The sequence below is a fragment of the Salmo salar genome, chromosome 23 (assembly GCF_965601325.2).
Source record: "Salmo salar chromosome 23, fSalSal1, whole genome shotgun sequence".
In the NCBI taxonomy this organism is placed as follows: domain Eukaryota; kingdom Metazoa; phylum Chordata; class Actinopteri; order Salmoniformes; family Salmonidae; genus Salmo; species Salmo salar.
This window is the reverse complement of record NC_138313.1, coordinates 30,244,366-30,268,189: the sequence shown is the minus strand read 5'-3', so window position 1 is coordinate 30,268,189 and position 23,824 is coordinate 30,244,366. Positions and strand designations below refer to the sequence as shown.

Sequence of the window (23,824 nt, the reverse complement as noted above, 5' to 3'; positions counted from 1 at the left end):
TAGAGATTAGAGACCTTATAGCGAGTGACCTTACCATATGCTCAGGTCTTGTGTGACCTTGTGTGTCATTGCTAAATCCCTGAGCCGCCACTGCTGAGGCCTTAGTCCCCCCTGCCCTGTCTCTTAGTAAGACTGGTTTAGCTTAACCCCACATGATAATGAAGGATCGGGATAAGGCGATAAAGAAACAGATATACACATTCAGACAGACAGACAGACAGACAGACAGACAGACAGACAGACAGACAGACAGACAGACAGACAGACAGACAGACAGACAGACAGACAGACAGACAGACAGACAGACAGACAGACAGACAGACAGACAGACAGACAGACAGACAGACAGACAGGTCCAGTCTTTCCTTTATTGGAACAAGGGTCATCCTCTTTGGCCACCTTAGCCACAAGCAAACAGATGTATTTACGTCTACAGCGTTACAGCAGCACATATAGCTCAACACTAGCAAAAGTGATGAGTGTTGTGTGTGTGTTGTCCAGGTACTGCTCAGTCCCATGATATTAATGTGAGCTGACATCTTATAGTAAAGATCCAACTGTTATTTCTACAGGGTCAAAAGGAAAGGGAACCTTTCAGGGAGCACTGCCACAAATGAATGTTTCTGCACCATTTAATTGTTCAAATTGTCTACATTTGTTATCTTATACAGTACAGAAAATGATAAAACAGTAACATTGTTTGTATATACAGTAACTTAGTTTATACTATGCCTCTGATGCTAAAATTACATTGTGTAAATAGATTGGGTTGCAGTTTCACTTAATTTGTATCAAAACAGGATTGGTTTAGAAGTAACAGAAATGGGATTTGGTTGCTTGGGAGCCAACCTGGGAGGAATTGAGGACAGAGCGGAGAGCAGAATAGACTGGACGGTGTATTGCTATCAAGGGAACTTAGTCAATTGGGGTCAGAATAACATTTAGCCTAATAGAGATGTGAGTCTGTTTTCTGGAGAGGAAAGTTGAGTCTTTGTTTTTTTACATGCTGGGAGACTTGACTAATGGAAGGACCCCCTTCCTCTCCTCTTCTATTTTCATGGTCATCCACCTCTTCGCCTCGACGGCAGTCTTCCACCTCTCCTCCTTCTCCACTCCTGTAGGCTCACACGCACCTTCCTCTTCATCTGGGTCTGGGCCTAGGATCCAGTCTATGTGCACAAAATGACAGCTTTAGTGTTTGGCATGTACACATTCCTCATACTGTATAGAAATATAAGGTCAAGCTCATTTCGACACCTCTACGAAAAGTATTCAGACCCCTTGACTTTTTCCACATTTTGTTACATTACAGCCTTATTCTAAAATGGATTCAATAAATGTTTTCCCTCATCAATCTTCCTATAATGACAAAGCAAAAACTGAAATACCTTATTTACATAAGTATTCAGACCTTTTGCTATGAGACTTGAAATTTAGCTCAGGTGCACCCTGTTTCCATTGATCATCCTTGATTGAAGTCCACCTGTGGTAAATTCAATTGACTGGACATGATTTGGAAAGGCACACACTTATCTATATAAGGTCCCACAGTTGACAGCGCATTTCAGAGCAAAAACCAAGACATGAGGTCGAAGTAATTATCCGTAGAGCTCTGAGACAGGATTGTGTCGAGGCACAGATCTGGGGAAGAGTACCGAAACATTTCTGCAGCATTGAAGGTCCCCAATAGAAGAAGATTGGAAACACCAAGATTCTTCCTAATAGCTGACCGCCTGGTCAAACTGAGCATTCTGGGGAGAAGAACCAATGGTCACTTTGACAGAGCTCCAGAGGACCTCTGTGAAGATGGGAGGACCTTCCAGAAGGACAACCATCTCTGCAGCACTCCACCAATCAGGCCTTTATGGCCAGACGAAAGCCACTCCTCAGTAAAAGGTACATGACAGCCCGCTTGGAGTCTGCCAAAAGGCACCTAAAGTACTCTCAGACCATGAGAAACAAGATTGAACTCTTTGGCCTGAACGCCAAGCATCCCATCTGGAGGAAACCTGGCACCATCCCTACAGTGTAGCTTGGTGGAGGCAGTATCAACCTGTGGGGATGTTTTTCAGCGGCAGGGACTGGGAGACTAGTCGGGATCGAGGGAAAGATGAACGAAGCAAAGTACATAGCGCTCAGGACCTCAGACTGGGGTGAAGGTTCACCTTCCAACAGGACAATGACCCTAAGCACACAGCCAAGACAATGCAGGAGTGGCTTCTGGACAAATCTCTGAATGTCCTTGAGTGGCCCAGCCAGAGCCCGGACTTGAACCCAATCGAACATCTCTGGAGAGACCTGAAAATAGCTGTGTAGCGATGCTCCCCATCCAACCTGACAGAGCTTGAGAGGATCTGCAGAGAAGAATGGGAGAAACTCCCCAAAAACAGGTGTGCCAAGCTTGCAGCGTCATACCAAAGAAGACTCAAGGCTGTAATCGCTGCCAAAGGCGCTTCAACAAAGTACTGGGTAAAAGGACTGAATACTTATGTAAATGTGGTATTGTGTGTAGATTGATGAGGGGAAAAAACAATTTAATCCATTTTAGAATAAGGCAGTAATGTAACAAAATGTGGAAACGTCAATGGGTCTGAATACTTTCCAAATGTACTGTATGTGTTTGTTTTGACTGTGAAGTAGCCTTAACTAGCCCTCTTAATCCACAGATCCAGCTGACATGCATGTTCCATGGCTTCTAATTGAGGCTACGAGGTGTGAAGGTCAAAGCTGATCAGTATCAATGGGTGCCACAGTGAAAGGACACTAATCTGATTAGTCTTACCAAAGATGTCTGTCTGTCTACTATCTGGGTCAGCGAACAGATGTTTGTGATTTGGGGGCACGTGGCAGTGTCATGTAATAAAGGGGATTCTAAAAACATTTGGTTCTAACAATGACTATCAAGCTCTACAACCTAAGGCTCATACTCATAGATGGCAACCCTCACGTACTCTCATGATTAACAGCATGCAGAATACCACAGAGGTCTGACATCCGTCAAGATCATTTGAACATGATTAGCAAGAACACACAAAATGATGGAAATCACCACAATAAAAATAAATATGTTTTATTGTCACGTACACCAGATAGGTGCAGTGAAATGTGCTGATTCACAGGGTCAGCCATAGTAGTACATCACCCCTGGAGCAAATTAGTGTTAAGTGCCTTGCTCAAGAGCACATCGACAGATTTTTCACCTTACCGGCTCAGGCAATTAAAACAGTGACCTTTGCGTTACGGGCCCAACGCTCTAACCGCTAGGCTACCTGCCACCCTAAGATCTATGGTGACATTCTCGATGACCAGGGATGCGTCTTTTGACATGTGATCACCCCACTTTACCTGCCAGGTCATGGTACAGATCATTGATCAGGTGTCCTAGGATGCCGTAGCAGGCCACTACTACCACTATCACTCCCATTATGACATAGAGCACATGAGGAGGCATGTGGAAGGCATCACGGGAGGAGGGGACATAGTCAACAAAGTAGAGATCATCCTCCTTCTCCATGGCCTGTAGAAGCTGCCTTGGGTTATATGTCCTGGGGCGGTTCCACACCTCTCCCCACTCAGCAGTAGGCTGGATCTGGGCCCCTGGAGGCTCCATGGTACAGTTAGCCATAGCGTTCCGGTCTGTGGGGAATCCATCCACAAATTGAATTAGTAGAAAGGGAAAGTTGATTAAGGGTATATGAGAACGAATTGACCTTGTTGGTTAAAAACACCATGATGGAATGATTCTGGAGGAAAGACTCTTTTACAAAGAAAAGAACAGTGAACCAAACCGTCTGTGCGGCTCATGCCCGGTATATTCTTCATATTAAGCGAGCCTTATGGCTGATAAGACAAGATAGAATAAGGGAGTTAGCAGTATCCTTTTGAAGGCAAAAACTCCCAAAATACAGTACATCTGTTGTGAAGGACAACTTCATTCCCCTAATAAACTTCCCTGAAGTCTGTTGTGATTTAAGGGGTAAGGAACAGACATGGGGGTGATCTGACAATTGTCTGATTTTCAGAGAATATGTTGCTATTTGTGATGTTGAACTTCAATCAGACTGGATTTTCAGTTTGAAGGAAAGGATTTGTTCTGACTTCAGTTACGGACAAAGAGGCTTAAAGTGCTATTAATCAGCTCAACTTTTTCATTCCTGCTCCAGCCCATCCCACCATTCAGTTGTGCATTCCTCCTTTGTCCAGAAATATCATTGTGTGACACTGTCCTGTCTTTCCAGAGACCAACTCCCCTCCAGATGTGTCTCAATGAGGTGGGAGAGATGGAATGAAGGAATGAAGAAACAGACACAGGAATGAGACAGTTACTGTAAGATGAAATGTGGAGGTGTCTAAGTACATGTAAAAACCCCTTTGAAGTTTGCTCATGCAACCAAAGTGCAGAAAGAATGATCTCAAACAGATGAGATGGAGCAGCTGTATCAGCACTGCCTAGAGTACTACATGAGCCACTCTCCCAGTGGAAAAGCAGAACACTCACAACAGAAGCACAAGCAAAGCGTAGAAATTAACCCAAAGCCTTATTTCTCTAGTCTAGTCATGGAAGAGATTGCTCACTCAGACTGGGACGACCTCCTCAGGGTTGGGTGCATCCTTGATCTTCCTGCAGAAAACTTGAGACAATAGGAAGTTCCAGAGGATGATAGCTAGGGAGGTGTTGGCAGTGACAATGCCAACCATGATGGGGTGAACCATGCTGTCTGTCTCTGCAGTATGAGGCTGGCCTGACAGGGAGGACTGGAGCCCCTCTAGTCAGCAGCAGGTAAGTAGCTCTACTGCTCCTGAGCTTTGAGTGAAACTGGACTGAAGGTTCAAGAGTCCCTCCTCTGTGTCTAACTCTATATAAGTCTCTGTGTCCATCATAACCTTCAACACCTAGATCTAATTAATCCTCAAGGGTGTTCCCTGTCAGACTAGGATGATGGTTGTGGATGACGCAGGACAGCACGAGTGAATGAGTATGACCATGAGTACACAGGAGGTTGTTGGCACCTTAATTGAGGAAGACAGGCTTGTGGTATTGGCTGGAGCGGGATAGGTGGAATGGTATCGAATTCATCTAACACATGGTTTCCATATGTTTGATGCCATTCCATTCACTCTGAACCGGCCATTATTATGAGTTGTCCTCCCCTCAGCAGCCTCCTGTGCATGAGTAGTCGATGACATCCTTTCTCTCTGACAGATCATTTATGGTGACAACTCTTCTTTGTCCATAGAAGTATGATAGATAATAATCCTGGTTTCTGCCAAATCATGATTAAATTGGAAAGTCTTTTAGATGTGTCAAAAAAGATAGATATCAATTTGGTAGGACCTCCTCCATATATATAGGCCACACATTCAGTTACTGATTACCAGATCATATAATTGCCAGAGTATAAAGGGTACAATTAGAAATCATTTAAAACATATTGAATGATGTGTAATGAACACAAAAGTACTTTCCTGCATCATACATATAATCAACAGGCTATGTTGAGTACACAAATGTAGCAACCAGTAAACAAATCACAAATGTTGACACTAGAATGAGGAAAAGAGATAGCAAAATACCTTGCTGGGTTGAGCTGCAAACAAAGAATCCTTTGGTTGAGTTTGCCCTTCAGTCCATTCATTTCCCTGATCTAAGGCTGCATTTGATGTATTTTCCTCTCCTTATGTGAGCAGTAGTAAGGAATCGGCTGGTGTCCATAAGATGACACATCAAGCAGAACAAAGGGAGGGTTCAGGAGAGAGTTCAATCTGCTAAAACCTGGAATCTGCACACAAGATATCTGATTTTTTTTAACTCAGCAATGTGTGTATGATTTAATCTCTTCCCAATCTGGAGATAAGCTTCAATACTGTAATGCCACAGAGTCAAGACAAGGTCATAGCATTTCCTGTATGAACGTGAGTCAGAAAACCCTTTGTAAAATAACTTATGTTATAAATACAGCTAATCATATACAGAAATATATTTATTGATCAGTTTCAAAGAGATGCACTACCCGTGTGTAAAACTGTGCTCCAATGGCAGGAGCACTGTGCTGAAGCTGTGGACTGAGCAGTTCCACCAGACAAAACAGGACACACAGAAGCACTAAAAGCTATCTACTCTGAGTAGGACAACTCTGTAAGGTTAGTCATTTAGGCAGGGTTATCCTTAGGTTTGTCCTCTTCATCTATCTTCCTATGGAAGGCCTCTGTGAGGATGAAGATCCAGTAGATGACGGTGATGGAGGTGTTGACGACAACGATGCCGATCATGATGGGGTGCATCATTGTGACGGAGTTGTTGGCAGGTTGAGGGAAGGCTAGGTACTGTCTCCACGGCTCTGTGTTAAGATAAGTTTAGTGGGTCCTTCAACCCCATTTACTATAGCTGTCGCCCTCCCTCTCAGCATGCTGCTAATTCTCTATCCCTCCACAGAGCTGACAGGTGCCTTTCTGTCCCCACTCTCTGCAGAGCTCACAACTGAAGATGTAAACACATCACACCACACTTACAAAGTGTTCCCCTGATCAGGGTTACAAAAAGGGGTCTGTTTGTACTGTTATGTGGTCCTATTTTAGCTCAGTCGGTAGACTCTAGCAGGAATGTATCCCAGGACCCTTGGCGTTGCAAGCGCCATACATTAGCGGGTAGAGCATGGCTAGGCAACCCTGCCCTAGACTTCATGTTTTTGATTTAACAAAACTAGAAGACCAGGTGTGTTGAATTTATCACGGAACTGCTCAATTAGCTCAGTTGGTCAGGTATGGTGCCTAGTTGGATCAAACTCCTGCAGTATCTGTGGAACTCGAGGAAAAGTGTTGCCTACCTCTGCGGTAGAGTATGGTGCTTGCAACGCCTAGGGCCGTGAGTTCAATTCCCGCTGGGGCCACCCATACATAAAAATGTATTCACGCATGACTAAGTTGTCTTGGATAAAAGCATCTGCTAAATGGCATATGTGAAAATGATTTTGTAATTTGTTAAGACAGAGGTTAGCAATGTGTTTCAGTGGGGATGAGAAAGCTAAAAAGACCTTGTAGAGTATTTAGAATTTGATATAACCCTATTACTCATTTCTCTGATGGCGGAGACTGCGTGGATTAGCCATCTTGATCAAACACCTCCCTGAGCCATCATGAGCCCACATCTGAGTGGAATAGAATACAGGCAAGCTTACAGAAAGCCTACGTACTACTACCATGATAACGCTAAGTGAGCATTGAGACAATACAGAATCATTGTTATTTAAACCTTTATTTTCGACAAGATAAAAATCTATGCGAATATGACACAGCAGAAAAGTGGATTAACAATCTTTGACAATCAGGATTCCTGTTTTCAGACGCTTATGATCAGATCACTCGGAATACAAAATACATGTGAATGGTTCACTGAGCTTGGGGGGGGGGGGGGGGGGGGGGGGGGAGTATTGAACCCTTGACCATTTAATCATATAGATTACATGAAAACAAATAAATGAACCACAACATGGCTTCAGATGTACTGTAATACAATTATTACACTGCCTTGTCTCATAAAGGCTAATAATGACAGGTGAGAGTCAGATAGTTTTAATAAGTGAAAATGGGTATCAGTGATCATGATTTATGACCTCTGTAGAAAGCTCTTCTAGTGCTGTATAGCAGTTCTCCTGGTGTCCATGCTTACTGCTCCCCCTGCAGTCGTAGTAGTCCGTCAGCGTACTGGAACTGTGTGCCGTTCTCATACTCCAGCATGTCCAGGGCTACCTCACAGCTCTCCTTCACCACGCGCTCTGTGTCTTTCCTGTAGCGCTCCAGGATCTTCATACACTCCTCCTTGCCGATGGATCCGAGGGCCTCGGCACACTCGTGTCTCACCATGGCGTTCTCCCCGTCCAGCTCCAGGGCTGCCTGCAGCTGGGGGATGCTGGCTGGGTGCTGGATCTGACCCAGGACGTAGCCAATCTCATGGCGGAACAAGGCACTGCTACACTGAAGACCTGGGTGGCAGGACAACGAAGGGTTGAGTGAGTGTTGGTGTTCGGAGGACGCTGATAGTGGAGGGTTATGCAATGACGATGATTCAGGACAAGAAAATTTGCTTATGCAAATAACAATTACATGGCTGGTTGCACGTTTGGCTGAAAATAAGCCCCTCTGCATGTTACTAATTTGATCCTTTATTGCCAACTGCCATATACCGCATAGTTTAAGAATGACTGCCAGTCTCTCACCATCTCCTAGAGCCAGGACAGCCTCCTCGGTGCCCAGGTTGCGGAGGGCGAACATGGCCCTGTAGCGCTCAAACAGCGGCAGGCTCTCATCCAGGAGCTGTGTCCTCAGCTCAGGGACAGTCTTCCTCTGGGCTGGGGGAGCAGGGTCCACAGAACAGTAGGGGTTTCCATCGGTGACCTCCTCTCCTTTCTGGTCCCCACCAGATATCAGCCACTCCAGCCGCCTAACAGCCAACTGGCACGTCTCTGCCACCTGGTGGAGGACAGTCATGTCATAACCACTATACAGGCACTGTACTGGTCATAGTGAATATGACTGTAACTGCTGTGTAATGTTTCATTTCCACATATTCTCTACGCTACTTCTATTTCCCTCCAATATGTCTCGTTTTACCATACCTCAATGACTGGGTCCTCTGAGTACTCTTTCAGTAAGTCAAGGACCTTGAGGTTCCCAATAGCTCCTAATGCTTCCCCTAAATAAAAAAATAGTTAACTGTTTAGATAAGCACCATTATCATCATTATCTGTGAACATGTTTATCAATAAGGTATGCATGAACGAGAGTGGACTCTAATGAGCTGGCATACTGACCTGCTTCATGCCTGACCATAGGCTCCTGTGTTGTGTCTTTTAGAACAGTCTCTAGCGTGGGTATGGCCCTCTCATCCTGCATTTGGCCCAGGCAGTATGCCAGCTCATGTTTCAACAGAGCAGAGTCATCAACAAAAGCCTGACTGATCCATTCGATGGCCTCTGGTCCGCCCAGGTTACGCAGGGTGAAGAGAGCTCTGAACCGTGTTGTCAGGTCCTGCTTTGGGTTGACCAGAATCCTGCCGACTGCTGCTACCTCCTGCTCACTTGCCATGCTGAGTATAATGGTGTAGCTACTAGATCTGAAAAGGGAGAGAAGAACAGATAGTGAGGATGTGAATGAACTGAATATGTAGCTAGCTAGCTAATGGACATATTTGGTAATAAACACTGAATCCAATTCATAAAATATTTTCCTTACAAGGCTAGACAGCTGCGTTGTTGGTTCACATCAGCTAGGAGTCTCAGGCTTACCATTATCATGACTCCAATTCCATACCATTGGGTTCTCGAGAGCTAGTCTCAGGCTAGCAGCCTTGTTAGCATCACAGTTACAAAACTAGCAGAGAAAGGGGTAGCTGCAATCCAATATGGCGACTGGAGTGTGGGCGTGTGGAAAGGAGTGGGTGTGTCGAAGGGAAAGTAGTGGGCATGTGGAAAGGTTGAGCGTTTTTCTTCCGTTTCTTACCAGGCACTGCCGTACATTGAGCTACAATACCACAAGAGTTTGGACTTCTGTTTTTCAGCTAGAGGATGAGTCTGAGTAATTTTTCACTGTTAGTTTTACACAAATAACTGTACATATTCAGTTAGAAAAAAACTGATGATTGTTGGTTTTTGATTCAAAGTATTGATGATGGGTATACTGTTGCTTCATGTGATGTGATGCCTTCCCTGTAGCTCAGTTGGTAGAGCATGGTGTTTGCAACGCCAGGGTTGTGGGTTCGATTCCCACGGGGGGCCAGCAAAAAAAAAAAAATGTATGAAATGTATGCATTCACTACTGTAAGTCGCTCTGGATAAGAGCGTCTGCTAAATGACTAAAATGTAAAATGTAAAAAAAATGTATGCATGTGCTTACTGTGACTGTCACCCTGATATTGGCTACTCGGTAGCTATTTCCCACGGCGTTGCCGGACAGTCTTGTCAAGTGGGAGCGAAGGGCACTGTGTCCCAGTGTTGTTGCCTATCATGCCCTCGCCATTGAGTAGTAGACTGTATGTATCAAGGTGACATCTATACTGAATAAAAATACAAAAATGCCACATGCAACAATTTCAAAGACTTTACTGAGTTCAGAGATTTCAATTGACTTTTTTCTTTCTATGGATTTCACAAAACTGGGCAGGGGCACAGCCATGGGTAGGCCTGGGGGGGGCATAGGCACACCCACTTGGGAGCCAGGTCTACCCACTGGGGAGCCAGGCACAGCCAATCAGAATGAGTTTTTACCCACAAAAGGTTTTTTATTACAGACAGAAATGTCCTCCCAGGCCAACCCATGTCTGCACCCCTGACCAGTCATGTGAAATCCATAGATTAGGGCCTAATGGATTTATTTAAATTGACTGATTCCCTTCTATGAACTGTAACTCTAAAATCTTCAACATTTTGGCATTCATATTTTTTTTCAGTACATTATTATTATTATAATATTCAACCCAAGGGCACAATGGCCACTGGCCGCAAAAGGCATGGATTTTCTTAGGGGGCATTACAGCTACAAAAGGGGGATGCCACCGGGAAATTTGATGCATTATCAAGTGCTTGTCAAATTGTGAACGAGAGACTGATGAAGTGTGTAGCCTGCACACAAAAAAACAAAGCAGAGCTCATGCCTTTCAATGGTACTTTTTTTAAATCATCATTAGAGTTGCATTATGCAGCCTTAGAATGTATTAAAAATCAAAACATATAACCCAACGTTTGTATCACAACTAAAGTTGCATAAATAACTCTAAATTAAGCATATGGGAGGACCTGTTTCTTTAACCGCACTAACACAGAATAGACGCATGTGCGCACTCCCTCAGAAATCGTTTTGGAGAAAATATCCTTTCTATTTTATTTTTCTATGTTCAATTGTATCTAAAGATGCAGGAATGACCACATGCAGGAACACGCCAAATTGCAGCGTTCATACAGTAACCAATGGGGTGCTCGAGGGGGGACGTTCATGAAAGAACCAATTTTTTTGCAGAGAGAATGTGCTGGGTGGTATTTTGTCAACATGTACTTAGGCATATTAAAACACTTCCGTTTTTTCCAATCACGAGTATCACCTGTCAATTTACGGATACGATGACTATGGCCATATCGGTACACCCTTAGGCTTCGGTCCAAACACTTAACCTGTTGGGGCTAGGGGGCAGTATTTGCACGGCCGGATAAAAAAACGTACCCGATTTAAACTGGTTACTACTCTTGCCCAGAAACGAGAATATGCATATAATTAATCGATTTGGATAGAAAACACTCTAAAGTTTCTAAAACTGTTTGAATGGTGTCTGTGAGTATAAGAGAACTCATATGGCAGGCCAAAACCTGAGAAGATTCCATACAGGAAGTGCACTGTCTGACAATTTGTTATCCTTCTGTTGCATCTCTATCGAAAATACAGCATCTCTGCTGTAACGTGACATTTTCTAAGGCTTCCATTGGCTCTCAGGAGGCGCCAGAAAGTGCAATGACGTGTCTCCTGTACCTGGGTGAAGAACAGCAGGATAATTTGTTAGTGGTCAGGCTGGGAACAGTGACACTGGAGATGCGCATTCATGAGAATTCTCCATTTTTTTCTTTCAGCCTTTGACTGAATACAACGTCGCCCGGTTGGAATATTATCGCTATTTTACGAGAAAAATAGCATAAAAATTGATTTTAAACAGCGTTTGACATGCTTCGAAGTACGGTAATGGAATATTTTGAAAACATTTTGTCACGAAATGCGCTCGCGTGTCACCCTTCGGATAGTGACTTGAACGCACGAACAAAACGGAGCTATTTGGATATAACTATGGATTATTTGGAACCAAAACAACATTTGTTGTTGAAGTAGAAGTCCTGGGACTGCATTCTGACGAAGAACAGCAAAGGAAATCCAATTTTTCTTATAGTAAATCTGAGTTTGGTGAGGGCCAAACTTGGTGGGTGTCAAATTAGCTAGCCGTGATGGCCGGGCTATGTACTCAGAATATTGCAAAATGTGCTTTCGCCGAAAAGCTATTTTAAAATCTGACACCGCGATTGCATAAAGGAGTTCTGTATCTATAATTCTTCAAATAATTGTTATGTATTTTGTGAACGTTAATCATGAGTAATTTAGTAAATTCACCGGAAGTATGCTAGTTCTGAACATCACATGCTAATGTAAAAAGCTGGTTTTTCATATAAATATGAACTTGATTGAACAAAACATGCATGTATTGTATAACATAATGTCCTAGGAGTGTCATCTGATGAAGATCATCAAAGGTTAGTGCTGCATTTAGCTGTGGTTTTGGCTTTAGTGACATATATGCTTGCTGTGAAAATGGCTGTGTGATTATTTTTGGCAGGGTACTCTCCTGACATAATCGAATGTTTTGCTTTCGCTGTAAAGCCTTTTTGAAATCAGACAATGTGGTTAGATTAACGAGAGTCTTGTCTTTAAAATGGTGTAAAATAGTCATATGTTTGAGAAATTGAAGTTATAGCATTCCACTGGATGTTGACTAGGTAAGCGTCCCACCTAGCCCAGGGAAGTTTTAAGACAACCTCGCCCAGTCCCTTAGCCCTCGTTTTTAGTCGGCTTTGCAAGTGTACAATTATGTTCACTCAGGGGTCTGAAACTCCCCATATTTCAATTTGCATGATTGTACATCCGCTATGAAAAAAACTTAAAAACAACATCAATAGAGAAGTCAACATACAAGTGTAAGTAAAAACAAATGCAAATAAGTTAGAAATTGTGCTACTAATGCACATGACAGCACAAACGTCTCGTAAAAAGTAAATATGTTTTGGAAATGTTAGAAATTAAACATTGTTCCTTCTTCAGAAGTTCCAGCTAGGCAGGCTAACGTTAGTTAGCTAATTAATTTGCTAGCTATCATACAGTAAGCGTATATTAATAATTATATATTTAAAATAAGTAGACATGCACTCCTATTTGACTGTAGCGCATATAAAGCACCCACAAGCAACCTGTGGCTAAAACACAATCATCGCGGGATGAACGCGTGACGAATTTCCGGCCAAGGGTGGTCTATTTAAAAATCATTCCTTCCTCGCCCTGCAAGTGTATACTCGTCAGACGTCATCAGAAGTGTCCACTTAATTTGAGAGCTGAGGGGATAGGGTGTGTCTTTTAAGTGTTTGGTCCGCTAACCAGTTTTTGGCCTAGACATGGCAACCCTGGCTGCTACCCATACTTGAACTAGCAACCTAACGTTCGTTAACTAGTAAAGATGTGTGATAACATAGCTGGCTAGCTAGCTTGCTAATATAATACCTATCATATCCAAGCTGAACCTTGCTTAGTAAAATACTTAGAATTCATAAACAGCTCAAAGATGGACTGACAATTACAGTAAATCATACTCACTTCGCCTACTTTTCTGTAACAGTTCGCTACGATCATCACTTCATCTTTTCCACATGGACAAGTTCCTCAGTCGCTGTGCGTGACCGAGAAACACTACAACGTTATACTTCCGGGGTACAGTTTAGTTTACCATCTGGATACTGGAAGAATTTATATAATGTAAAGTAAAAAAGTATAATAATCACTCACATCGGTAATCAATTGTTTTTATTTTCATTTTATTAGAAAATATTGAAGAGTTAATTATCTACTAGGTCTATCTCAGAAGAATAATGCATTGTATCAAGTATGGGTAACTGCATAGGTGTGTGTGTCTGAAAGTCCTTGGTATATTCTTTATATATACATTTGTGTTCCCCCAGGTACTTTTTGTATTGATTTGTTGTTTATTAAAAAATGTAAGTAAAGTGTGTGTCTGAAAGTGTACGTGTCAACAGAAGTGGGAGGATCAACCGCGAAATGCGTTACACCAGCACTGTAATTGGTTAGACATTTTTGATTGAAGCGAGTTGTTTTTCCATTTCTTAACACGTTTTTATTGGTCAGTTCAAGACGGTGTGACACAACACTGGGAGAGCTTAGGAATCTATGCAGTACTTTGTTTTTTATGTATTATTGAGCAGAGGAGAAAACATTTAAGGAAATAACTGAATAAAAGGTTATTTTATCAAATTGCTGGAGCACAACCATTCCATTGAACCCTGACACACTGACGTATCATAGGCCACTAATCAGCAGTGGAAGAAAAGGTATCTCATTTTCATGCTTGAGTGAAAGTAAAGATACCTTAAAAGAAAATGACTCCAGTAAAAGTGAAAGTCATCCAGTAAAATCCCACTTGAGAAAAAGTCTAAAAGTATTTGGTTTAAAATGTACTTAAGTATCAAAAGTAAAAGTATAAATCATTTAAAATGTATTATATTAAGCAAACCAGACAACACGATTTTCTTGTTTTTTTTATTTATGGATAGCCAGGGGCACAGTTCAACACAGACAAAATTCACAAACAAAGCATTTGTGTATAGTGAGTCTGCCAGATCAGAGGCAGTATGGATGTCCAGGGATGTTCTCTTGATAAGTGTGTGAATTAGACAATTTTCCTGTCCTGCTAACCATTCAAAATGTAACGAGTACTTTTGGGTGTCAGGGAAAATGTAAGGAGTAATGTAGTGGAGTAAGAGTTAGAGTTGTCAAAAATATAAATAGTAAAGTGCAGATACCCCCAAAAAACAACTTAAGTACTTTACACCACTGCTAATCAGATCTATCTCAGGAAAACCTTTACACAGCCGTTGTGTTGTCTGAAAACTTAATGATGGTATTAGAGTTGTGAGCGGACACGCAGTCATGGGTGAACATGGAGTACAGGAAGGGACTAAGCACGGCTGCTCGAGGTTCGACTGTCTGGAGCCTTTAACCACAAAGTCTACATCTGTCTCTCCCACTCCAGGTCCGGAGCCCAATCCAGCGGTGGATTCTTCATCTGCTCCTAGGATGGAGCCACAGCCTGCAGCTACTACAGATGCCAAGTGCAGCCAGGACTTTGGGGCCTCTCCAGCCACGCCTGCCAGCACCGTACTAGTTCCAGCCCAGAAGGTCCTTCTACCTTCAGACCTTTCAGACCTCTACTCAGGGGACCCACCAGACATCACCCCGGGTGACCCACCAGAAGGCACCCCTGATGCCCCCTGTGACCTAGATGTCAATTTCCCTGCCACCACAGTAGGGTCAGTTCCCTGCCCCCACCATAGGGTAAGTGTCCCCTTCCTCCCGGATATGGGCAGAGTCAGAGTTTCCTTCCCCCACGGTAGGGTCAGAGTCAGAGTTCCCTTCCTTCCCAGTAAGGTCAGAGTTCCTTTCCCTCCTGGTAGGGTCAGAGTTCCCTTTCCCCCTGGTAGGGTCAGAGTTTCAGTTTCCTGTGTACCTGGCATGTGTAAAGTGTCCTGTCCCTCAAGTTGGTCCAGTGTATCCTGCCCAATGGTAGGTCTAGAGTTCCCCGTCTTCTTGGTAGGTCCAGTCTACCATGGCCACCCGGTAGGCTCACAGTTTCCATTCATACCCAACCCTCAGTCTCTGGCAATAGTTGCAAGTTAAAACTTTTCTGACTTACAGTTGAAGTCGGATGTTTACATACACCTTAGCCAAATACATTTAAACTCAGTTTTTCACAATTCCTGACATTTAATCCTAGTAAAAATTCCCTGTCTTAGTTCAGTTAGGATCACCACTTTATTTTAAGAATGTGAAATGTCACAATAATAGTAGAGAGAATGATTTATTTCAGCTTGTATTTCTTTCATCACATTCCCAGTGGGTCAGAAGTTTACATACACTCAATTAGTATTTGGTAGCATTGCCTTTAAATTGTTTAACTTGGGTCAAAAGTTTTGGGTAGCCTTCCACAAGCTTCCCACAACAAGTTGGGTGAATTTTGGCCCATTCCTCCTGACAGAGCTGGTGTAACTGAGTCAGGTTTGTAGGCCTCCTTGCTCGCACACGCTTTTTCAGTTCTGCCCACACATTTTCTATAGGATTGAGGTCAGGGCATTGTGATGGCCACTCCAATACCTTGACTTTGTTGTCCTTAAGCCATTTTGCCACAATTTTGGAAGTATGCTTGGGGTCATTGTCCATTTGGAAGACCCATTTGCGACCAAGCTTTAAATTCCTGACTGATGTCTTGAGACGTTGCTTCAATATATCCACATCATTTTCCTGCTTTATGATGCCATCTATTTTGTGAAGTGCACCAGTCCCTCCTGCAGCAAAGCACCCCCACAACATGATGCTGCCACCCCCATGCTTCACGGTTGGGATGGTGTTCTTCGGCTTGCAAGTCTCCCCCTTTTTTCCTCCAAGCATAACGATGGTCATTATGGCCAAACAGTTCTATTTTTGTTTCATCAGACCAGAGGACATTTCTCCAAAAAGTACAATCTTTTTTATGGCGGTTTTGGAGCAGTGGCTTCTTCCTTGCTGAGTGGCCTTTCAGGTTATGTCGATATGGCACTCGTTTTACTGTGGATATAGATACTTTTGTACCTGTTTCCTCCAGCATCTTCACAAGGTCCTTTGCTGTTGTTCTGGGATTGATTTGCACTTTTCGCACCAAAGTGCGTTCATCTCTAGGAGACAGAACGCGTCTCCTTCCTGAGCGGTATGACGGCTGCGTGGTCCCATGGTGTTTATACTTGTGTACAATTGTTTGTACAGATGAACGTGGTACCTTCAGGCGTTTGGAAATTGCTCCCAAGCATGAACCAGACTTTTTTCTGAGGTCTTGGCTGATTTCTTTAGATTTTTCCATGATGTCAAGCAAAGAGGCACTCAGTTTGAAGGTAGGCCTTGAAATACATCCATAGCTACACCTCCAATTGACTCCAATTATGTCAATTAGCCTATCAGAAGCTTCTAAAGCCATGACATAATTTTCTGGAATTTTCCAAGCTGTTTAAAGGCACAGTCAACTTAGTGTATGTAAACTTCTGACCCACTGGAATTTTGATACAGTGAATTATAAGTGAAATAATCTGTCTGTAAACAATTGTTGGAAAAATTACTTGTGTCATGCACACAGTAGATGTCCTAACCGACTTGCCAAAACTATACTTTGTTAACATGAAATTTGTGGAGTGGTTGAAAAATGAGTTTTAATGACTCCAACCTAAGTGTATGTAAACTTCCGACTTTAACTGTAGGTTCCCGGACTTCAGCCTTTGTGCTTGGCCCCCAGTCCTCTGCCGTTCTCGGTCCACAGTCTCCTGCACTAGTAGCCACTAAGTTTGTGTTGGGAATGTTATTCTGCCAATAGGGGGTGCAATAGTAGTGAGTTATGGTTACATTATTGTGCAGTGTAACTGTGTAGATAAGTTTGCAATTAAGAAGTTGCAATGTTTGCTAGCTCTCGGGTAATGCTATCTCTACTGTTTGTTTGTACCCCATGCGTGCTACTTTGTCTAGTATCATTATTCATTATTCTTCATTATTCAAGTATGTTTATTGAGTATCACTATTCATTATTATTCATTATTCACATGTGTTTATTGCGTGTGACTAATCTAGCAATGTTTATATTATATGCATGCTACTGCTGCAATATGTTTATATCTGCAATATGTATAGCCTGTTGTGTTACTTGTGTAGTAGCTGGTGCCCTTCTACAGATTCTAAAAGTTTCGAGAATGTTCCAGCACATGTGCGGTAGCCCTAAATTAAGATATCAGCCAGGCCAGGGAGATAGCCATAAAACATCCATGGCCTTAGGCCTTCTATTTCTCTCTCTCTAGCCATGTGTATTCTTTAATTATGTCTAGATGCTGTACTGTTGCATTCATACATGTGTTAATATTATGCCACAGTTTGCTCATCTACTTATTTTTATATTGCACGTGTATATTTATCTTAGTATCTTCAAATGGATAATGATTGTATTGTTTCAGAACCACACACAAGTGCATATAAACATCTTTAAATGGAAGCAGCTGTGTCCACATGTGTGTGTGGTGGTGACTATCAAGAGTATAGCTATGGACCTCAACATCAAATTCTAACCAGATAGCACTGTAGTGGGCAGATCTTAGTGAATCAGATGAAGTTTACTAGCGGATGAGGGCATTCACAACTGACCTCTAAGGTGAGCTCCAGCTAGTCCTTTTTTCATGGTCCTAGTTTTTGCTGGATATAGTGACCAACAGTTTTTTCAATTAGGCTATTAATGAGTAAGCCAATGACAAAGCTATTTTACATTGTGCCAGTGAATTGAAGTTGAACATCGTCAAATCTGTCCTTTTAATTAGGCTTAATTGCGCCAAATATAGCTTATTTAATTGATGTCCTACCTAGGCAATAGATCGCAAAGCAGGGCACCCACGATTCCCCACTGAGCTAAACGTTTTGGAAATGGCAAATTCCCTTTCTCCTCCATGAACGCTTCTCAAGTGCAAGTACTGTCCAGCAGTTCAAATCAACAGGCATTTTTGTTAATAGGAGGGGTCTACCATAATTATGATCACACTTCCTCAATTTAAATATTATGGGGACACCTATACATTTGGCAGCCAACCACAAGTTATCTGTAGTCTATTTGTATTTTTGTATTTATGATGGATCCTCATTAGCTAAGGCAGCAGCTACTCTTCCTGGGGTCCAGAAAAATTAAGGCAATTATACAATTTTAAAAACATTACAAAACATTCACAACAGATTTTACAACAAATTAAGTGTGTGCCCTCAGGCCACTACTCTACTACCACATATCTACAACAAAAAATCCATGTGTAGGTGTGTGTATCTGGGTATTTGTGTTTGTATTTATTATGGATCCCCATTAGCTACTGCCAAGGCTACAGCTACTCTTCCTGGGGTCCGGCAAAATTAAGGCAGTTATACAATAAAATACATTCATTACAGATTACACAACACACTAAGTGTGTGCCCTCAGGCCCCTACTCCACTACCACATATCTACCACACAAAATCCGTGTGTACGTGTATATAGTGTGTATGTTATCATTTGTATGTATGCATGTGTCTGTGCCTATGTTTGTGTTGCTTCACAGTCCCCGCTGTTCCATAAGGTGTATTTTTATATGTGTTTTAAATCTGATTCTACTGCTTGCATCAGTTAACTGATGTGGAGTAAAGTTCCATGTAGTCATTGCTCTATGTAGTACTGTGCGCCTCCCATAGTCTGTTCTGGACTTGGGGACTGTGAAGAGACCTCTGGTGGCATGTCTTGTCGGGTATGCATGGGTGTCTGAGCTGTGTGCTAGTCTTGAAACAGACAGCTCTGTGCTTTCAACATGTCAATACCTCTCACGAATACAAGTAGTGATGAAGTCAATCTCATCTCCACTTTGAAGAGATTGACATGCATATTATTAATGTTTGCTCCCTGTGTACATCCAAGTGCCAGCCGTGCTGACTTGTTCTGAGCCAATTGCAATTTTCCAAAGTCCCTCTTTGTTGCACCTGACCACACGACTGAACAGTAGTCCAGGTGTGACAAAAAACTGGAGCCTGTATGATCTGCCATGTTGATAGTGCTGTTAAGAAGGTAGAGCAGCGCTTTATTATGGATAGACTTCTCCCCATGTTGTATCAATATCAACTGTTGTATCAATATGTTTTGACCATGACAGCTTACAATCCAGGGTTCCTCCACGCAGTTTAGTCACCTTGCTCACCTTGCTCAATTTCCACATTATTTATTACAAGATTTAATTGAGGTTTAGGGTTTAGTGAGTGATTTGTCCAAAATACAATGCTTTTAGTTTTTGAAATATTTAGGATGAACTTATTCCTGTCACCCATTCTGAAACCACCTGCAGCTCTGTTAAGTGTTGCAGTCATTTCAGTTGCTGTAGTAGCTGACGTGTATAGTGTTGAGTGATCCTCGTACATAGACACACTGGCTGTACTTAAAGCCTGTGGCATGTCATTAGTAAAGATTGAAAAAGTAAGGGGCCTAGACAGCTGCCCTGGGGAATTTCTGATTCTACCTGGATTATGTTTGAGAGGCTACCATTAAAAAACACCCTCTGTGTTATGTTAGACAGGCAACTCTTAATCCACAATGTAGCGGGGATGTAAAACCATAACACATACGTTTTTCCAGCAGCAGACTATGACGATAATGTCAAAAGCCTCACTGAAGTCTAACAAAACAGCTCCTACAATATTTTTATCATCAATTTATCTCAGCCAATCATCAGTCATTTGTGTAAGTGCTGTGCTTATTGAATGTCCCTCCATATTGTAATGATTATCTTTAGGAGCCGGGACAGTGCGTCTGCCTTGACGTTCTGGGAACCTGGCTTGTAAGAAAGAGTGAAAATTAAGCGTGTGAAAAACATGGCCCACCTAGCCTGGCGAGGGTTCAGTCTCCTCGCTGCCCGTATGTACTCCAGATTTCGGTGGTCAGTCCAAATGAGGAAAGGGTGTCTAGCCCCCTCGAGCCAATGTCTCCACGCTTTCAGAGCCCCGACAACATCTAACAACTCCCTATCCCCCACATCATAGTTTCGCTCCGCCGGGCTGAGCTTCTTCGAAAAGAAAGCACAGGGGCGGAGTTTTGGTGGTTTACCCGAGCGCTGAGATAGCACAGCCCCTATTCCAGCTTCGGATGCGTCCACCTCAACTATGAACGCTAAGGAGGGATCAGGATGCGCTAGCACTGGAGCCGTGGTAAACAGAGCCTTCAGGTTACCAAAAGCTCTGTCCGCCTCAGCCGACCACCGCAATCGCACCGGTCCCCCCTTCAGTAAGGAGGTAATGGGAGCCGCCACCTGGCCAAAACCCCGGATAAACCTCCGGTAGTAGTTGGCAAACCCTAAAAACCGCTGCACCTCCTTTACCGTGGTTGGAGTCGGCCAATTACGCACGGCTGAAATGCGGTCAGTCTCCATCTCCACCCCTGACGCGGACAAACGGTACCCCATGAAGGAGACGGACTGTCGGAAGAACAGACATTTCTCCGCCTTGACGTAAAGGTCATGCTCCAACAGTCGACCAAGCACCATTCGTACAAGAGACACATGCTCAGCGCGGGTAGTGGAGTATATTAGAATATCATCTATATACACCACTACACCACGCCCGTGCAGGTCTCTGAAGACTGATGGAGCATTCATTAACCCATACGGCATGACGAGGTACTCATAGTGCCCAGAAGTAGTGCTAAATGCCGTCTTCCACTCATCCCCTCCCTTGATACGCACCAGGTTGTACGCGTTCCTGAGGTCCAATTTTGTGAAGAAGCGCGCCCCGAGCAATGACTCTGTCATACTGGCGATCAGAGGTAGCGGGTAACTGTATTTAACAGTGATCTGGTTCAAACCTCGATAGTCAATGCACGGGCGTAAACCACCATCCTTTTTCTTCACAAAAATGAAACTCGAGGAGACAGGTGAAATGGAGGGCCGAATGTAACCCTGTCCCAGAGATTCAGCGACATATGTTTCCATAGCCGCCGTCTCCTCCTGTGACAGAGGATACACGTGACTCCTGGGAAGTGCAGTGCCCTCCAGGAGATTTATCACACAATCCCCCGGTCGATGGGGTGGTAATTGAGTCGCCTTCCTTTTACAGAAGGCGATTGCCAAATCGGCATATTCAGGAGGAATGTGCATGGTGGAAACCTGGTTTGGACTTTCCACCGTAGTGGCACCTAAGGAAACACCTAAACACCTCCCCGAACACTGACTGGACCATCCCTTGAGAACCCTCTGTTGCCACGAAATAATGGGATCATGAGAAGCCAACCAGGGAAGACCCAACACAACGGGAAATGCAGGAGCGTCAATCAGAAAGAGACTAATTCTCTCCTCATGACTCCCCTGCGCCACCATAGCAATGGGAGCTGTGACCTCCCTAATAAGCCCCGACCCCAACGGACGACTATCTAGGGCATGTATAGGGAAGGGAACATCAACAGGAACAATAGGAATCCCTAATCTATGGGCTAAGGACCGATCAATAAAGTTCCCAGCTGCGCCTGAATCTACTAGCGCCTACTAGCGCCTTATGCTGGAAATGTGGGGAAAACCCCGGAAATCCTATAGATATCCACATGTGAGCAACAGGGGGGTCTGGGTGAGTCGTGTGCCTACTCACCTGAGATGCACCACCAGTGTTCCGCCTACCACCTCGACTCCCTGGAAAACCGACTAGCAGTGTGCGCTCTGCGGTCACCTCTAGTGCCTGGAATGGTCTCCCCTCCGGTCTCCCTAGTACCAGCCCCTCCCAACTCCATAGGAGTTGGATCTAAGGGATTGGGGGATGGAACCAACGGACCCCGATCTGGACGTCCGCGGGAGGCCAGCAGATTATCCAGCTGGATCGATAAGTCCACCAGCTGGTCCAGGTGGATGGTGGTGTCCCTGCAGGCTAGCTCCCTACGAACGTCCTCTCGCAAACTACACCTGTAGTGATCGATCAGGGCCCGTTCATTCCATCTCGCACCAGCCGCCAGAGACCTAAATTCCAGTGCAAACTCCTGAGCGCTCCTCATCTCCTGTCTTAAATGTAACAAGCGCTCTCCCGCCGCTCTCCCTTCTGGTGGATGATCAAACACTGCCCGAAAGCGGCGGGAGAAGTCCTCGTAGTCCTCCAGAGTCGGGCCTTCCTCTTCCCAGATGGCGGTGGCCCACTCCAGGGCTTTACCAGTCAGACAGGAGATGAGAGCGCTCACTCTCTCGCCTCCCGAGGGTGCCGGCTGGACAGCCGCCAGGTAGAGCTCCAGCTGGAGTAGGAACCCCTGGCACCCGGCAGCTGTTCCATCATACGCTCCTGGGAGCGAGAGCCGAATCCCACTGGATACAGACGGAGGATGGGTAGAAATGTGTTTATCAGGAGGTGCAACTGGTGGTGGTGCGACTGGTGGTGGTGTGGCTGGGTTGACGGGACATCCTTTTCTCTCCACTCTCTCCATGGTCTGCAGCACGCAATCCATGGCAGTCATGAGAATCTGGATCATGCTCGCTTGCTGTTGAACGCGCTCCTCTATATGAATAGGAGGGCTGGCTGCTCCTGCTGACTCCATCGCTGGTCGGTGATTCTGTAATGATTATCTTTAGGAGAAGTAGAGGAGTCAGGCGCAGGACACAGGGATCAATGTAAACAAACGTGTTTACTTGAAAAATCAATAAATCTTCTCCTAGGAAAATACATATTGCGGAGAAACACCTCCGACCACACAAAACACTACAACAGTATTTAACATGAGATCCTCTCTAAGCTTTACAGGCATGTGGTTCTGAATATAAACGGCAACACCTCCAACTTTGGCATTTCTGTATATTCTGTAGATGTTATAACCATGTATTGCTACCACTGTATCATCTAAGTGAGTTTCAGAGATTGTCAGAATGTGAATGTCATCTGTTACTAACAAATTGTTGATTTCATGAACCTTGTTTCTTAAGCTACATGTTTTTTCATTGCTTTACTGGGAAGCTTAACAGAGGTAGACATGCTCATGTTATTTATGTTAGTACAGGGTGAACTGCACACATTGGACTTCCTACTAGGGCACACTGTCTCAGTGCTAACAATATAACTCTGGTTCATAGGCACATGATTACTGCATACAATAACTGTGGGATCAGCATTCAGGGCAGTAAGAGGGACATAAATTAGGTCTTCCAACGCCCCTGGGATAATGTACATTTGCTGAAGCATTATGACAACTCAGAGATACAATGGTAGGGATTAACTGAGCTGAGCTTGGGTCAATGATAAGTCATTGACTCAACGCAGCCTTATAATGCTGTGAAAGGATCCAGGAACCCAAATGATTGGATGGATCCCATCCTCCTTATAAAATGAGCTTTGTTTCCAGAATGTATCGAAATTGTCAAAAAACTTTACACCCACAGAACTGCAGTTGTCTTGTAGACAGTTATGGAGGGCTAAAAGTCTGCTGAACCGTTCAATG

At 43.8% G+C, this 23,824-nt stretch overlaps 1 protein-coding gene and 1 long non-coding RNA gene across 3 annotated transcripts; both read right to left on the bottom strand.

The window, feature by feature from the left end:
- Window positions 1-614: 614 nt before the first annotated feature.
- LOC106584360 (uncharacterized) lies at window positions 615-4,789 on the bottom strand. Its single transcript, XR_001323731.3, has 2 exons — window positions 4,576-4,789; window positions 615-1,169 (listed from the first exon to the last, which is right to left on the bottom strand). It is a non-coding gene; the product is annotated as an uncharacterized LOC106584360 (long non-coding RNA).
- Window positions 4,790-7,233: 2,444 nt separating this feature from the next.
- On the bottom strand, window positions 7,234-13,502 carry dohh (deoxyhypusine hydroxylase/monooxygenase). Of its 2 annotated transcripts, XM_014169580.3 has the most exons (6): window positions 13,390-13,490; window positions 9,889-10,048; window positions 8,808-9,109; window positions 8,613-8,689; window positions 8,214-8,466; window positions 7,234-7,979 (listed from the first exon to the last, which is right to left on the bottom strand). In XM_014169580.3, exons 3-6 carry the CDS (start codon window positions 9,079-9,081, stop codon window positions 7,663-7,665), a joined length of 921 nt encoding a protein of 306 aa, XP_014025055.1. In that variant the 5' UTR covers window positions 9,082-9,109; window positions 9,889-10,048; window positions 13,390-13,490; the 3' UTR covers window positions 7,234-7,662. The 2 variants fall into 2 exon arrangements, with proteins under 2 accessions (XP_014025055.1, XP_014025054.1); XM_014169579.3 differs by lacking the exon at window positions 9,889-10,048 and having other exon boundaries at window positions 13,390-13,502.
- Between the last annotated feature and the right edge of the window lie 10,322 nt (window positions 13,503-23,824).